The sequence below is a fragment of the Hydra viridissima genome, unplaced genomic scaffold (assembly GCF_058129835.1).
Source record: "Hydra viridissima isolate aposymbiotic clone 2 unplaced genomic scaffold, HvirCarnegie_v1 scaffold_1, whole genome shotgun sequence".
In the NCBI taxonomy this organism is placed as follows: Eukaryota; Metazoa; Cnidaria; class Hydrozoa; order Anthoathecata; family Hydridae; genus Hydra; species Hydra viridissima.
In genome coordinates, this window is record NW_028324300.1 from 4936698 (window position 1) to 4953376 (window position 16679).

Below are 16679 nucleotides of genomic sequence, written 5' to 3' on the forward strand. Positions count from 1 at the left end.
ACCAAGACGTTGTGTTCCACAGAGCATTATTGTATCATCACAAGGTAAATGTAACACGGTAGGCCTTGAGAAGCGTGATTATTTATATTTATCATTTTTATGACTTCAAGTGCAAAAATGGCTCTCGACAGTCTTGGATTGGAACTAAGAAAGAAAATTATTGGCGATTACGTAAGTGGAACGTCACAAAAAAGTATTTGTGATAAATATCGCGTGAAAAAATGGACCGTATCAAGACTATGTTCCAAATATCGTTCTACGGGGAAGTTGGCAGCAGATAACAAAGTTGGAAGACCGCGTTCCATCACTTCTAGAGAGGATTCTATAATCGTCAGATCAGTCAAGAAGGATCCCTGGATATTATCAGTCGAGATACAAAAGCAATTAGAGCTGCCTGTGTCGGACCGAACAATTAGACGACGTGCTGTTGAAGCCGGATTGTTTTCTCGACGCCCTGCAAAGAAACCGCTGATTTCACTAAAAAACCAGAAGAAAAAACTCCTGTTTGCTACATCTCATATTGACTGGAATGTGCAGAAATGACGAATTGTCCTGTTCAGTAATGAATCGAAGTTCAACATCATTGGGAGCGATGGCATTTGCCGTGTACGTCGACCGGCTGGAAAACGCCTCAATTTACGTTACTGCCATAGGACCGTGAAGCATGGTGGAGGCAATGTAATGGTCTGGGGGTGTTTTTCTGCTAACGGTCTAGGTCTAATACATCGAAACGATGGAATAATGGACCGTTTCATGTATAAAAATATCATGAAAGATGTTATGTTACCTCATGCTGAATGGAATATGCCAATAAAATAGGTTTTTCAGCAAGACAACGATCCGAAACACACTGCAAAAGTAGTCAAGCAGTGGTTTCAAGACAACCACCAATCGGTGATGGATTGGCCGCCTCAATCTCCGGGTCTCAGCCCTATCGAGAACCTGTGGGATATCGTCAACCGCAGAATTAATCGTGAAGGTGTTCGTAATAAGGATCAACTGTTAGAACAAATCCAAAAGGCTTGGGCAGCGATTCCACAAAGTTTCATTGATCACCTGATCGAATCTATGCCTCGAAGATGCAAGACTGTGATCGACAACAAAGGATTCGCCACGAAATATTGATAGCGAAATACAGCTTGGTCAACATTTTGTCGAGTTGCACTTGTTTTGTCCAGAAAGAAATCAACTTTTTTTAATACTTTTGATTAATTTATTAATTTTTGTGTACAAATAATGAACTTTGTGATGAATAAAACTTGAAGAACTTTGTCTCTAAACAGTTACATAGTTATTTCTCTAAATTGAAAAAATGCAGCACTTTTATATAAAGAAACTAAATTAGCATTATTTGGTTGCAAATGTTTTGTCCAATACTATATATATATATATATATATATATATATATATATATATATATATATATATATATATATATATATATATATATATATATATATATATATATACATGAAAATCTTTTTCTTAAAAAAAAAATGATTCAGTTTTATTCGAAAACTGTTCAAGCGGACTTTTACAATTCTGAGCTCAATATCTTGGAGGGTTAAAAATCATTAGTAGGGTAAGTAGAAATTCAAGGTAAAAAAAAAAAAATAGGAAATAATAAAAAACTCACCAAAAGCACATCAGCAAAATGACATATTCTTATTAAAAATTGTTGGTTTTTATGTTTTTCTTTTTTTTTTTTTTACGGTGAATTTCTACTGGTCTTAAATATATGGTATAAAATGTATTGCAAAGTCCTTTTCGGAATCTGATATCTTTATGCCTAAATATCTTAGTTATTTTAAATCATATTTATTTCAAATGGCTAATATAGAAATTTAAATTTTACTTGCTTTCATTTGTTATTAACGGAAGTACAAAACTCGAATGCTTCATTGATGAAGTTTTTTTTGGTAAGATTTTTGATTACGTCACTTACACTTACGTTTTTTAAAACTGTATTTAATGACGTCACAGAGTAAGTTGTTATAGGACATTCAAATAGGAACGTTCTATCACAACTTAATTTGATTTGATTTAATTTAAAGGAAAAACTTTTAATGAAGCTTTATTAAAAATCTAGAACCAATTTTTATGACCTTATATAAAAAAGTTTAAACCAATAACTTTGTTTATTTTGGATGAAATGACAAGGGTTTGCAGTGCCAAAAGTGTTTAGCAGTGGTTGGTTAGGTGGAAACTTTTTTGAATCATGCTGTTGTTCAACAAGAAGTTTCTGGAGAAAAGAAAACTGGCGTCGACATTTGGTTTTTTAAAGGTTTTGTATGAATATTTTTTATTTTAAAAATGAATATTCTGAAAAGAATTTTTCAAACCCGGATGTCAACGTTAAAAACTTTAAAAGAGAAAAATATATATAAATCTAAATAATTGACGTTATAAAACAACCTAATACTTGTTATGGCATAAAATCAACTTCTTGGATCAATCCTCCCCTCCCTTAGTGTGAAACTTTTGTCGAGCACTTGACATATTTTAAGACTGAAGAAACTTTCAACTCTCTCTCTCCCCTCAAAATTAGTGTTAACAAACCTTTTTTAATTCCAACGGAACTGTGAATTTTTTATCTAGAAACTTTAACCATTTTAAAAGTATTAGTAAAAAAATACTAACTAAACCAAATGTTTCAATGACGCAATCAAATACATTTTTTTTTTTTGAAGACCAAAACTTCACAGTGGACTGTTCAAAAACTAAACGAACAGACAATATATTTAACCTAATTGTAAGAAGGTTACTTAAAACCTAGTGAAGCAATTTCACCAAATGTTCATGGTCTAGCTTAATATAGTAAACAGTTTTTTTGGAGCCAATTATCTAAAAATATTGAATCAAGGTCCTTTGATTTTAGTGTGAGCAGACATCTGATACTTCAACAGTGAAGCGTTGAGAAATTTTTTTACAATTATCTTGCTTCAGAAACTAATTAACCTGCAAATTTAGCTTTAGTTGGCAACAGTATTTAGTAAGTAGTTAGGGATTGTTCAAAATTTGGAAGTACTTGATGTTTTACTAAAAATGTATACTTTTTCAAAAATTTTTGGCTTTTTCAATTTTTCGATTATACATCTCGAGACCTAAACGGATCTAATGGTATATCACATCTGAAATTCATATTTATCAAAAAAGCAAAAATAAATGTATATAAGTTAAAATGAATAAAGAAAAAGAATCAAACAAATAGATCCTATTGATAAAGTATAATTTTTTTTTATTTATATAGTAATTTCTAGCTCAAAGATAAATGTGTCAGACTTATTTTTAAATGTGTCACATCCTTAAGTAACTTTCTATAATTTAAACTATGACTCATTATACCGATAGCATTAAAGAAAAGCAACGGCTGCTTTGAAATGCTTTCTGTGCCTGGTACATCTACATAAAGTAGACATTACAAATCTTCATAAATCCAATAATAATAGCAAGTTAACTTATTTATTTAATAATCATTCATTTCTTCTGCACTTGAAGATGAAAAGAAAATACATTTAAATGTTTTATGATTAAAACGCGAAAGTGTATTAAATAATAATTTCTCGCCTCAGTCTACTTACATAGCGTATAACTTCCGCCGATTAAAATTAAAAAGGAAACTTCCACAACGAGTTCATTTTTAAGGAGAGGTTGTTATTTTTGTTTAATTTTTTTTTATAGGGATCAAAAACTATTTTGTCCTTTCTTTCACTTTTTTACAGAAAAAATGCAAATAGCAACATTTTAAAATATGTTTATATTTTAGGTAACAAGCATCTTTCAAATGATTGGTGTGTTAGAAACAGCAGCAGTTATTACAATGGCAGGCTTAATATCCGCATGGGCAGCATGGGCTTATCCAGCACTGAAAGGTAGAAACAAGGTTACTCGTAAAACTATGGTTTTCACGCAGGATCAGTGCACGTATTCTTTAATACCTACATCAGTCGACCATGGGAAAGGTCAACAAACACAAACAAACAACTGTTTTATAAACGAAGAAGAAAACAAAGAAGGAAGGTTGGATATTACCACCAATCAGAAAAAAGAAAACTAACTCTAAAATATTTATAGAAAATTTATAGCGCTAGATTTAGAAAAAAAAAATTAGAAAAACATGTATCTATAAACGTTTATGAATTGTAAATGAAGGATAAAATACACGATTGAAGTTATATAATTTAGTTATATGTCAACTTATTCCAACTGATAGAGGAAAACCATAAAACTTTTATTCAGTTAAAAAAATTGGAACAAAAACATAGTTTTATAATACTTTACATGAACCGTAAAAAAGCATCAAATGCAAATAAGTGTATATTTACAAATGTAAATGAACTTTATTGTAAAAATGTGTAACTTATCATGAATTCCTTGAAAGATGAACTTCCAATATTTCGTTATGTTTTTAAAGCTCATAAATTATAACAGATATTTGAATTGGGTCTTAAATATTTATGATATTATATTTGGCGAGGGAAATTTTAATTAAGTGTTTATTTTTACGATTTTCATGTATGCAAACTATTAAGCAGCAACTTTTTCTAGAAAAATGCACAAAGTGCTGCGATAAAAAATACAAAGCGATGTTGCATATTTTTACACAAAATATCATGTATGGCTTGATCAATTTGAAAGGAAAGACGTACACTGGGGCAGGAGTTACTGGATAAAAATTGAAAACACATTAAAAAAGGCTTCGAAGGTATCACGAGACATAAACAGAAAATGAAAGATTCCAGTTTTATCTTTCGGTATGAAGAATCATTTGTCTTGTTTTTGTGGTGAAGTGAGAATTTTTAGAAAAGTAAATTGTAAGTTTACTTTTATAGAAAAAATTATCGACGTGGACACCTACACTTTTCCATTCATCTAAAAAACCATCAATGTCTAAAATTAAAATAGATATTATTCAATTTATGCATTGTTGGATGTAGGGAATGTCCGGGTCTCAATAGTAACCGAAAGAAACCCGACTCGAACGGGTATCGGACACCGATAAAAGCTAAAAATAGTTTTATCGGACTTATCGGCGTTATTGGGTAACTACCCGAACGGGTATTACCCAATAAGGCCGATAAAAATGAGTAATTGAAATTTTTTATACCCAACCCGACTTAATCTGTCAGGTAATTTAAATAATCAATACCTGAAAGTTATTATTACTATCGGTACCCGAACCCTATTACCCGTTAAAAAAATAATTCCCGAACGGTTCTGTCGGGTATTCTACGAGAAAGGTCCATTTTGTTCAAAAATAATTGATATATCTAAAAAATTCCCGAAGTGGAATATAGCCGTAATAAACGCAATAATTACATTTTCTCTCGACCTTTTTTTAGTTGAACAAAGTTTAATATACTTTCTCATTCTATTCACGCGATCCGGTTGATAAAATAACTGTATCTCACCCTTTATTTGAAAGTCTCAACTCTGATTGGTTGTTACGAAAAATTCAAAGTAAGCCAAACCCGGTAAAAGCGATCGTTAAAGCATCAGTGTTTGTCTTTAGAATTGTTTCCTTTTCCGTTTCTTGGAATAATGTGAGAAAGGTTATAATTTAAAAATTTTGAAATTAAAATCGAATGTACGTAAAAAAACAAAACGTTTCAAAAATGTTTGCTAGCCAGTCAAGTGCTCAGTTATCACAAGGTCTAAGCGATGTTGATACTGAAAGCGAAGAAGGAAGTGAACATGAAAAAGAAAATCCAACACTATCTTCAGATCCAGATGACCTGCCTCCCCATGAAAGCGAAGCCGAAAAACCAGGTAATACATTGCCAGTTAGTTTAATTTCTTTGTTAAGTGCCTGTAAATTTTACACAGGGTGCTAATTGCCTTCAAGCATCGCTTAAAGTTGAAAAAATCCAGGCAAATTGTCTACTGGTTGCCAACCACTTGGATCCTTGTTACAAATGTGAGTGAAAAATTATTTAAAAGTATTATTAGTCAAAAACTGCAATGTAACTGGCTGTCGTGTGCAAGTTTCCAATCCACCGTTAGACGTGCCGGTTGTCAAAAGTTACATCTAAAGTTGCTAGTATAAATAAGTGCTACAAATAATCTAAAGTAATATAATCAATTGAGAATAATTAAAAAAATGCGAGTTATTTGGAAAAGTTGCGAATAATTTCCATAAAAGCCAAAATTTCTAAAATCTCTTTTTTTATTTTTCAGACCAATACGCCAAGTTCTTGAAACTCAAGTTCAAAGAAACTATATTTAGTTTTCAGAATTTGCTCCTAAAGAAGTTATCAAAGAGTTTTTTTTAAATTTGTTTAGCAAACGTGGGGAAGAAGATTCCGAGATTGAACCATTCCCTGTCGATGCACAGCCTTCCCTGTCGATGACAGCCTACCCTGTCGACAACAATTTGGAAGCTTCTCTTTAAGCTTTATTCAGCAAATGGAAGCAGAAGATAAGCGCGAGTTGATTGAAAGGAGAACGTTTTGTCTATGAAAATGATGTTTAGGCAATTTCTACATGGAATTTTTATTTTGTTATGAGTGTTAGGTAAATATTCAAAGGTGAAAATGCTACATTTGTCTGTGTTTCAATTCTATGATGACTAAGACAATTATAGTGTTAAGAAAGTTAACTTTTGGTACCAAAACTGCATTTATTTTCACATCATTTAGCCTGTTTCATTTACCCATGTTACTTAATTAACTGTGGACTTTAGTTAAATACGTCATTAATTAATTCTCAGCTTAAATAAGTTTAATTGAGTAGTTTTTTTAAATTTAAGTTTATATATTTCACAGACTCTTCCAAAGATGCTAAAATTACCGTAAGCAATAACTCGAAGCAAATTTTAGTGACTTTCAGTGATTTTCGCAATTTTTAAAAATTTGTTTTACTACGTTTCGGGACCCAAATGGTGATAAAGCCAAAAACCGAACGGGTTCGGGTTTTTGGGTATAAAAAAAATTTACTACCTGAACGGGTACCCGATAATTGATCGGTTTTGGTTCCTTAGCTGTCGGTGCACGTTAACCCGTTTGATCATTGTTTCGGATTATCGGGCTATCGGGTATTTAATGGGTCTATACCCGAACGGGTCCGGGGCCCGAAAACTTTTTTGAAATTACCCATTCGGCGGCCAAACGGGACCCGATGAGATTTCCTAGTTATATGCTAAATCTGGATATAGAAGCTATGCTTGATTACGAAACCATACTTAAATAATGTTTAAACTTAATATTTTCTATTATCGAGTTGTTACCTTTTATTTCTTTTACTTATAATTTTTTTTAGCACGTGGAATCAATAATTCAATAGTTTAATGATTTTCTTACGCAGCGTCAATTGGATAAAATTAGATTTGTCAGAATGACGAATCAGCAAAAATATTAGAATTACGAAAACATATTTCAGAATAACGTAAAATCGTGATTTTAAGATAATGCTCAGAATTACAGATCGACCAAAAAAATGTTTCAATTAAATATTGTTTGCATTATTGTGATCTTTTTTTTTTTACCAATTCATAAATTAAATTGATATCCTATTGTGGCTTTTTTTTTCCCAATTATGACCTTTTTGTATGATTTGTAATTAGTACATACGTATAAGTATGTAGTAGATAGATTTTATTAAGTATATAATACGCGTTATTACATATATTATTGCGTACAATTATGTATATAGTACATACACATTTCTTTTCTGATTCAATATTTTTTGTACAAAAGCTTAAAGCTGCATTTTATTTTAATGTTACACTAGGATCGTCATCAAACAACAAAGATAGCTTTACCTACTCCCTTATTCTGTTACTTGCTACCTCGTTTTATGTTGCCTAGAAAATTAAAAAAAAACTAATAAATAGAATAATGTAAAGTTATTCATGTAGAAATTTTTAAAATTAAAAATGTTTGTGAGAAGGTACAGAGAAATCTTATTTCTGAAATAATGCATAACTGACTTTAAAAGTAAAATAATGCATAACTGACTTTAAAAGAAAAATAATGCATAACTGACTTTAAAAGAAAAATAATGCATAACTGACTTTAAAAGTAAAATTTCTCAAAAAAATGTTCATTTTATTAAGAACCTAGTTATTAAGAACGGCTCATAAAATGTCAGAACTACAAAAACATTCAGTGATATTTTGATCTGAATTACGAATCATACAAAAAAGTCAGAATTGGGGAAAAAATATCACAATGGAATATTGATCAGATGAGTTGGAAAAAAAAGGTCACAGTTACGCAAACAATATTAATTAAAGCATTTTTTTAATCGTTTCTTAATTCTCAACATTATTTCAAAATTATAAACTTACGTAATTCATAATATATTTTTGCTAATTCGTAATTCTGAAAAACGCAATTGTATCCAAAAATGTCATGTTATAATTGAGGCTGCATAGGAAAATAATTGGACTGTTTAATTATTGATTTTACTACAAGAAAATTGTTCTTGATTTCTCTGTTTTTTACTTAAATATATCAGAAAGTATTTACACAAAAATCAATCCAGAATCAATTTTATTCCTTGTTTAAAACAGCAGTTCCTATAGAAATCGTCCGGAACAAGAAAAATTGTCCGGATCAAGAAAAATTGTCCGGACCAAGACAGCAGAATAGACAAATTATATACAGGTTTATTAAAAGTTTTATGAAGTTCTTTCGATTAACTAAAAACAAATTAGAGTTTAATTTTCTCTAAATTTCTCTGAAATTTTTTTACGATTGAAATACAACATACAATTTCAGACTGTCATTTTATTCAAAATTTAGTTAAGCTTCAAAACATTAATTCAGAAATATACAATCAAAAGTTTTAATTTGAATTTTACAAAATAAGCGAACAAAGCAGTGGTGTGGTCATATTTATACTTTTTCAGATATTACTCACGCTATAATAATCAAGTTCAAAAACAGAATTTGTTAAGATTTTCTTCGAGCTGTCACGCAAATAGAACTTATAATTTTTCTCATTATTGGGTATACCAATACCTATAAATACAAATGGGAGACACCAGTTCCTATAATTAAAAATTGTGAGAGTCGTTTGACTATTTTAGTTACATAATACTCATCAGAATCTTATTTCATAAAACTATACGTGTTAAAAATTTTCATCAGAATCTTTTTTCATAAAACGTGTTAAAAATTTTCAAGAGCTTCAGTAACAATTTTTATGCTGAAAGTTTGTTAATGAGTTGTACATTTACTAATTTGTGCCATCATTTTGTGAAGCATGAATATCTTTTTGTGAAGAAGTGTACGGTTTAAGTGCTACATCTCTCTTTACACTTCCGCATTCTGCTTTCTTTTGTTTGGTTAACGTTGTTCTATGCATGATAGTCATTCTTAAATGAGCAGCAGATTTACCAACGTGGTTCATAAGAATAACTTTTGAAAGAAAAAATGAAAAAGGAACTGCAAGGAATGATACGTACAAAACGTAAGGTGCTGCAGTAGATGATCCTAAACTTCCAAAAGTACAAATCAATGACCAAAATGGTATATTCAATGCTTTAACCAAAGTATACAAATGCTGACGGGTGTTTGTTTTAAAGTGTGTAAACGAAGCCCAATCGTGCATGTATTTCGCTCCAGTTAGCAAACCATGTAATAAAATTAAAAAGTTCGCGATACTCGAACAAAACACGATCATTGCAGAAAAACGAATGGCAATTTTAGAGTCATGAGTACCCTTTGCGGCAAATTGCAAAACCATGTTTCCAGCTAAAGGACATAGGCAACAAAATGCGAGAAATATTTTCTGAAAGTACAACATAATTGAGTTCACAGTCTTAAATAAATGGAGAACAGTGTGATTAATGTACCAAAGAGCCGAAACTATACAAAATGTGGCAAGAAAAGTGAGAAATTCTGACTTCATGTGTTTTAACGCGTAGTTGAGACCGTGTTCACTGACATCCTTTTCAGTTGGAAATTCTTCCACTGTAATATCGAGTATAAGAATGCACGCAACAATAGCAATAGCTGCATCACTCATGATTTCAACACGTTCTTTTGAAACATTACCTTTTGAAAAATGCAACAAAAAAGAGTCTTTTTCTGTTTCTTCAAATTTGTTCATTCGTCTACGAATGAACCAGTATAACTTTCGAATTATGGGCATAAAGGTCAGTAAAGCGATAAAGGCCCAAGATATACCAAAGTGAACTAAAGAAAACGCACCGGCAATTATTAGTAGAATTAAACTAATTAATGGTCTAAAAATCATTATCAGAAGTAACTCTCGAAGATCAGACTTGGACCAATTCTTCAAATCAATATGCAGAAGCTTTGGTGAATGTGTTGCATACAAAACCATTCCAATATCTAGTACTTGAAGAATGCCTAAAACAACGCATGTTGTTAAAATGGAAACTTTCTCATAAGGATAATGCCCTTGCAGTGCCAACGCAAATGGTAGAACAGTAGTCGCTAACATCTCAAAAATAACCAATGTCAAAATAAAATCATCAACTCGTTTGATCACAATTGCTCGAATGTTCATATTTTCCCAAATAGTGAGCACAATTATAAACCCTAAAAAAAATATGATAAACTCTGTGCGAAGTGAATTAATAAAGTCTGATAGAGGTTGATTAGTTTCATTAAGTTTTTTCAAATTTCTTATAGGAAGTACTAGGAAAGTTGCACAAGTTGCCATTACAGCGTCAGAATAAGCGAGCATACGATTTGAAGACACAATATCCCCCCGATGAAGGTCTTCTGGTAAAATTTCATTCAGATGCTCATCATAGTATTCTTCCAGATGCTTGTGCTTACTCCTACTTCTAACTTTTTTGTGTTTTTCAGTTTGCTCTTTGTTTTCAGGTTTCATCTTCAAAGAAAAAATTTCTTTACTAAGAAAAAATAAATTTAAAATTTTAAGTTTTAAATGAATTTATTTTAGTTTTCAAAACTTATTTTCAACTTTTTTAAAAACTTATTTCAAATAAATTAAAAAAAAAAAAAATGCAACCTAGCAGCGTATACATCTACTTTGTTAAATCCACAATCCATAAAAAGATCTTTAGTTAAACCAATAATAGAAAATTCATAAAAACTTTTTCATGAAAAACTTGTAGTCTGATGTTTTGAGCTGATTTAAATCAAATTTAAGTGTTCAATTTAATAGCATAATGAAAATGACTCTCTGTTAGTTGTATCTGAAAACAGAGTGTTGGGATGTAATGAAAATAGTTTTTAGAATCTTTTAACAATCAAAACCTTCAATAATTTTTAGAAACGTTTATCACACAAAGATAAGTTCATAAAAATTAGTATTATGTTAGTTTTTACAAATAAGTTCTTAAAATTTTCGTTTTTCAATACTGAAAAAAAACAACTTTATTTGCATTAAAATAAATGTTAAAAATAAATTTAAAACTTCTTGCGTCATGGGAAAATTATAAAAACTAAATTTTATGCAACCTTGTACTAAGTATTATGCAACCTTGCAGCGTATACATCTACTTAGTTAAAAAACTCTCAAAAAACTTTAAAAATGGGATTTCCTTACACAAATAACTGGATTTGATGCTATTTTGGTGAGCTTTCTGAATCTTTATTCCCTGCAGAACTATTGATATAAAGTAAATAGGTCATTTTTTGCTAAAGTATGCAAACAAATCTAAACTTTAAAATTCATTCCTTAAATACATCACATAAAATACAATATCCATTACTAAAGTGTAAACGTTGTTTTATGAACTCCGAGACGATAGAACAACGAATAGATTTAGATTTTGAACTTACGAACAGCAGGTTTTTCAGATTTAAGAACAGGTTTAACAGGTTTAGGTTTAACAACAAATTTAATTGATCTTAGTTATTGGTTTTAGTTTTATCGCTAAAGACCAAATCAAGATTCAGAAAAGATTTGATCTGAATGTGGCAAGAAGCAAAGATTCTCATTAACATTTTATACTCTAAAATAATCTCTAAAAAAATCTCTAAAAAAGCTCTCGCTTCTCGTGTTTCATACGTAACATTGATACATTACATATATACATTACATATATATTACATGTATGTTTTATATTATACATTGATATTACGTTTACGTAAAATAAAAAAAAAGAAAATCAAAAAATTTTAAGATTTTTTTTTATTTGAGAAAATTTTTTATGCATTACAAGTTTTTATGTATTATAAGTTTTTATGTGTTATAAGTTTTTATGTGTTATAAAAACATTTTTTGAGAAAAGTTTTTATGTTTTATAAAAATTTTTCTCAAAGAAAAAAAAAAATCTCACTTCAAAAAAACTCCAAAAATATTTTTTAAAAATTATTTTTGAAATTGTTAATATTATGATACGTAAAACCAAACGATCTGTTTCCTGATTCTAAATTTCTCACAAAAATTGCCATTTGTTTTAAAACTCATACCTCATTACATACTATACTTTTATATCGTGTTGTAAACTTGTATAAATTACAGCTATATGCAATATATGGGTATACAAAACTTTACTACAACCATATTTATGAACTTTTTTTGATATTTACATCGAGTTCGCTTAAGATAAGCAAGACACTCTCCTCCTTCCTTAATTTACACCTTTTTTCATATCAAAATTTCAATTTTATAAAAACAGTCGTTAAGGAGTTTGATTTAATTTTTTTTATTGCCTTTGAAAAGAGAGATTACCTCGAAGTAAAGTTTAAAACATTTTTTTAATGATAACAACCTTAGATTACAACATCCATTTTACATAAGGATTCACCATTTTTTTTACATAAAGGATTCAAATGAATCAATCAATGTTTATAAAAATGTGATTTTTTTTTTCCTCGTGTAAGCGTTAAGCGTCTCAAAATATGCCAACATCTTGTAACGTTAAAATTGAATGGTTGGTTTTTTATCATTGTTTTTGTATCAAAAAGTTTTAATATGAATAATTTGATCATAATTACTAAAGCCAAATGTAAAACAACATCCGAAAGCATTTTTCACGAGATATGCTCTCTGTAGTTTTGTGCCTATATACTGACGTCACACCAGATCTTTAGTGGGTGGATAATAAGATATTTTTTCTTCGTCTAAATTGGAAGATTTTAACAAGTTCATTTCAACCACAAATCGGTTATGAAATTTTGAAAGCTATTTATTGTAAACTATTTTAAGATGCCTAAATAAAATTGTAGTTAAATTTGTAATGTAAAATAAAAAAGAAAATTTTAGATTGATTTTGAGATATTATTCCAGAAAAGAAAGTAATGCGAGAAAACATACGAGATAGCGCGAAACCATATGAGATATAGCGCGAAACATCCCACCAGTAACATACCGAAATTTTTCAGAATATTATTTTTAGTTTTTTAAGTCTACTGGAAAAAGCAACAATAACACAGGTCTTTAAATTTGAACTCATGTTGGTCCCATTTGGATTTTATGACTGATCTTTGGGCAGTTTTATGCGCTAAACACTTAGATTTATTAGATATACGTTTAGATTTTCGCCAATACATTGTTTTTTTTTAAAAGGGCCCACGGAAGAAATCGCAAAAAAAGCGATTCCTAAGAAAATAATTTATCCTAAATTCAAAACTATCTTAAATTATATAAAAATACTAACAATATATTTAAATAACATAAATACTAACAATATATTTAAATAACATAAATACTAACAATGTATTTAAATAACATAAATCAATCAATACCAACTATCAAATACTTTTATGGTATCTTGTTTTGTTTTGTTTTATTCAACGAATTTCCGGTTGTAAGATTTCCTTTTAAAATTTGTGATTTGGATGAAACGCATCCAAAAACCCATCATTTAAGTATTCCACCTTCCTTGATATCATTTCCATCAAATCCTGATAAAATCTTCCATCTTGTTCTTCACTGAAGTCATTCAGTTCTGACTGTGAAAATAGATTAGGTTCGGCACTTGTTTCAAAATCAGTATAAAGTTGAGATACCTCATTAACGTCAAACTTGGATTTGCATAATTGAATCAAATTTGTATTTTATGCGTTTACGTCATAAAAAAATGGTTTTTGGAATTTCTCAGTTCTAAAAAAATTTTTAATATTTTTATTTGTGGCAAACTAAAACCATGAATATGCTTAAACTTTTTAATATTTTTTTTTTATTGTAAAAATTTTTTTACTTTTTGTGTGAATAACTGATGGAAAGTTGTAGTTTTTGTGTGCTGTATTTTATCATCACTTTTATCTTTAGCTAAACATTTATAAGGAAACTCCGCAGAGTTCACTTAAATGTCCATTATAAATTGTTTAGAGTAGTTGGTGTACTGACAAATTCGTGATAAATTAGCTGCCACCAGGTGCCACTTTGCTGGCATTTCTATTTCAATTTTTTTTAAGCATACCAACACTAAAAGAGAGCTTTATAATGTTTAGCGAGGCGAAGATGTTGCGGAAGAAGAATCAACGACATTGAAGAGATACGTTTGTAAGATCACATGACCTCGTCGAAAATGCAAATACAAATCGCAAAAAAGTTATTATTACTTTTTGTAATTTTTCTACAAAAAAAAAAAAAGTGGGGGAAAATGTAAGAGGACCAAGAAAAAGTTTAAAGAACTTGACAAACATTTTGGTTGGATAGTATTTTTTTTTGTATCCTAGGTTAGATGGCGACAGAGAAATGGAGTACAAGAAGAAACGGTGGAGCCGTCCAGCTCAAAAATAGGTCAAATAAGAAAATGGAAAAATAATTGAGGGCAAGGTATTCCGAAATTGCTTCTCTTGTTGATGCTAGCAACAGGAACAAACGTATTTTAGCACCGCAACTTAACTTATTTAAAACAGGAAAGCGAGATACTGCAAAAATGTTGGACGAGTTGGATTCTACTCTTTAATGAGCTAATTGTATAAAAAAGCTTCTTTTTAAATCCCCCAAGTGATGCAATTCCATAGATGCCAGACGAAGCTTTGACTTTATAAATGAATGGAGAATTTACCAAAGGATCTTATACTCTGATGCTTTCTGATGCTAAAATACATCCATTATATTCTTTCATAACAGTTGCAAAAAAGAAAGGTTCTAAGCTACCCCACTTTCATATCAGAAATATCTGCAGAAACATTTTTACAAAATTAGTTAACCATACAATATCAAGGTTATTGGAAGTTCAAAAGGAGATACTGCTGCAAACTAAACCTCAGAGTTAGTTATGATACGTAAGTTGGGATGTGGTGGCAGTAGTGGTAACATACAAGCAAAGGAGGTGATCATAATGCATCAGTGAAAAACTTTTCGCTGTTTTTATTGTTCCTTTGTGCCTCATAGAGGACAATAACAGAATTATGCAAAATCAGAGATCTTTGTCAAACTAATTTTGTTGATCACTGAAGATTGTATTTAAAAAAAAAATCTCAATTAATCAAGAAGTTGGAAAAATTAGAGATCATTTACACCAACCCAAGTTTACTTAGATAGCAATGTGATCAATCTACAATTCAGTAGGCATTGGACGTCTTAGGACGTCCAATGAAGAATCTACTGGGAACACATTTTATTTGACCATAATATATGGAAATACTTCTCTTGCAGATTCATCGTTTCAGTTCTCTGGCATTTGTAATACTACACAAAAAGGTATGAATAACTTATATAAATTGAAAAGCTAAAAACAAATGAGACCCTATACGAAAAATAAAAAATCGTCTTAATTGTATGCTTGGATATGATGTTTCAAGTGTATTTTGCACATATCATATAGACTATTAATAAAAAAATGGCAAATTTGCACTACCACTGAAAAAGCTATAATGCAACAAACAAAAGTAACTGTAATTGATAATGTAAAATCACAAATGGACAAACTTGTCGACATTTGAAAACCAGGAGGCAGAAAAACAAACAATGCAAATACTGTAAGGCGATTTTTCCAAGATTCAGCTTTAGATACAACTAAGCTTTATACAGTACCTTTTGGTACTATTTGTATTTGAATTGTACCTTTGGTACTATTTGCTATTTAGTGTTCACAAGTTACTAATTCATGAAGGCTATGTTGCAGAAATTTTTGTTAGTTAATTTTTAGTTGATTTTTTCATTTTTTTTTTGAGATGCTTTTTGAAGTAAAATTTGCTTAAAAAGGAAGAAATATCTAAAGATTACATGGTTCTATTTGATGAAATGTATTTGCAGTAAAGAGGTGTACTTTGATATAAAGTGATAAATTTATAGTTTCTTTATAAGCCCAGCAAGTAATTGAGTTTATTGTTGTCAAAATTCCATTTGAGTCATCATCATCTACTGGTGCTTTATCTTTTAGGAATAAGATGGTTTTGACAACTCAGACTGTAGTTTATAAGCTTTAAGATTTATCTCTAACTCCTAAAATGAAATTTCGTTGTTACGAAAAATAACGTTCATTTTTTACTATCAGTTACTACACTTATAATCATAATAATCTGCTTTTATAGTATCCAGAAGAGTGTTCCAATAAAACATACACTAGTTTCTAATGGAATTCCAAGTTTAATTGTCTGTTCTAGTGGGATATTTAAGCTGTTACAATTGATTGATCTTAGATTATGTCCGTGTGTTGTTTTATTGTCAAAGTAGTAGGAAGGAGACAGTGTTGTTGATCCCAGACAAATGAACAATTAAAGACCTGGATTAAGTCATAGAAAAGAAGAATTTCGGATGTATGACAAGGAATGTCACAAGAGAAATTTCTTGGGCTGAAATGAATTATTTGTATTGCTCTATTTTGAAATGAA

At 30.0% G+C, this 16679-nt stretch overlaps 2 protein-coding genes across 5 annotated transcripts; one reads left to right on the forward strand and one right to left on the reverse strand.

The window, feature by feature from the left end:
• The first annotated feature begins 2013 nt into the window (after positions 1 to 2013).
• Positions 2014 to 4395, forward strand: LOC145187780 (uncharacterized). Of its 2 annotated transcripts, none has more exons than XM_090066525.1 (2): positions 2014 to 2284; positions 3767 to 4395. In XM_090066525.1, exons 1-2 carry the CDS (start codon positions 2219 to 2221, stop codon positions 4055 to 4057), a joined length of 357 nt encoding a protein of 118 aa, XP_089922651.1. In that variant the 5' UTR covers positions 2014 to 2218; the 3' UTR covers positions 4058 to 4395. The 2 variants fall into 2 exon arrangements, 1 of the variants encoding a protein (XP_089922651.1); XR_013846924.2 differs by lacking the exon at positions 2014 to 2284 and adding an exon at positions 3282 to 3650.
• Positions 4396 to 8890: 4495 nt separating this feature from the next.
• Positions 8891 to 12416, reverse strand: LOC145187713 (endosomal/lysosomal proton channel TMEM175-like). 3 transcript variants are annotated; one of them, XM_090075133.1, is made up of 3 exons: positions 12360 to 12416; positions 11491 to 11550; positions 8891 to 10809 (listed from the first exon to the last, which is right to left on the reverse strand). In XM_090075133.1, exon 3 carries the CDS (start codon positions 10807 to 10809, stop codon positions 9181 to 9183), a length of 1629 nt encoding a protein of 542 aa, XP_089931259.1. In that variant the 5' UTR covers positions 11491 to 11550; positions 12360 to 12416; the 3' UTR covers positions 8891 to 9180. The 3 variants fall into 3 exon arrangements, with proteins under 3 accessions (XP_089931259.1, XP_089931265.1, XP_089931255.1); XM_090075139.1 differs by lacking the exon at positions 11491 to 11550 and having other exon boundaries at positions 12360 to 12381; XM_090075129.1 differs by lacking the exons at positions 11491 to 11550; positions 12360 to 12416 and adding an exon at positions 10951 to 11233.
• Between the last annotated feature and the right edge of the window lie 4263 nt (positions 12417 to 16679).

What these genes read in the sequence shown, in the direction of transcription:
- LOC145187780 (XM_090066525.1), top strand. Translation starts at nt 2,219, where the DNA reads ATGCTGTTGTTCAACAAGAAGTTTCTGGAGAAAAGAAAACTGGCGTCG. An exon ending in CGACATTTGGTTTTTTAAAG is followed by an intron (nt 2,285 to 3,766) that starts GTTTTGTATGAA and finishes TTTATATTTTAG; the next exon opens with GTAACAAGCATCTTTCAAAT.
- LOC145187713 (XM_090075133.1), bottom strand. Translation starts at nt 10,809, where the DNA reads ATGAAACCTGAAAACAAAGAGCAAACTGAAAAACACAAAAAAGTTAGA.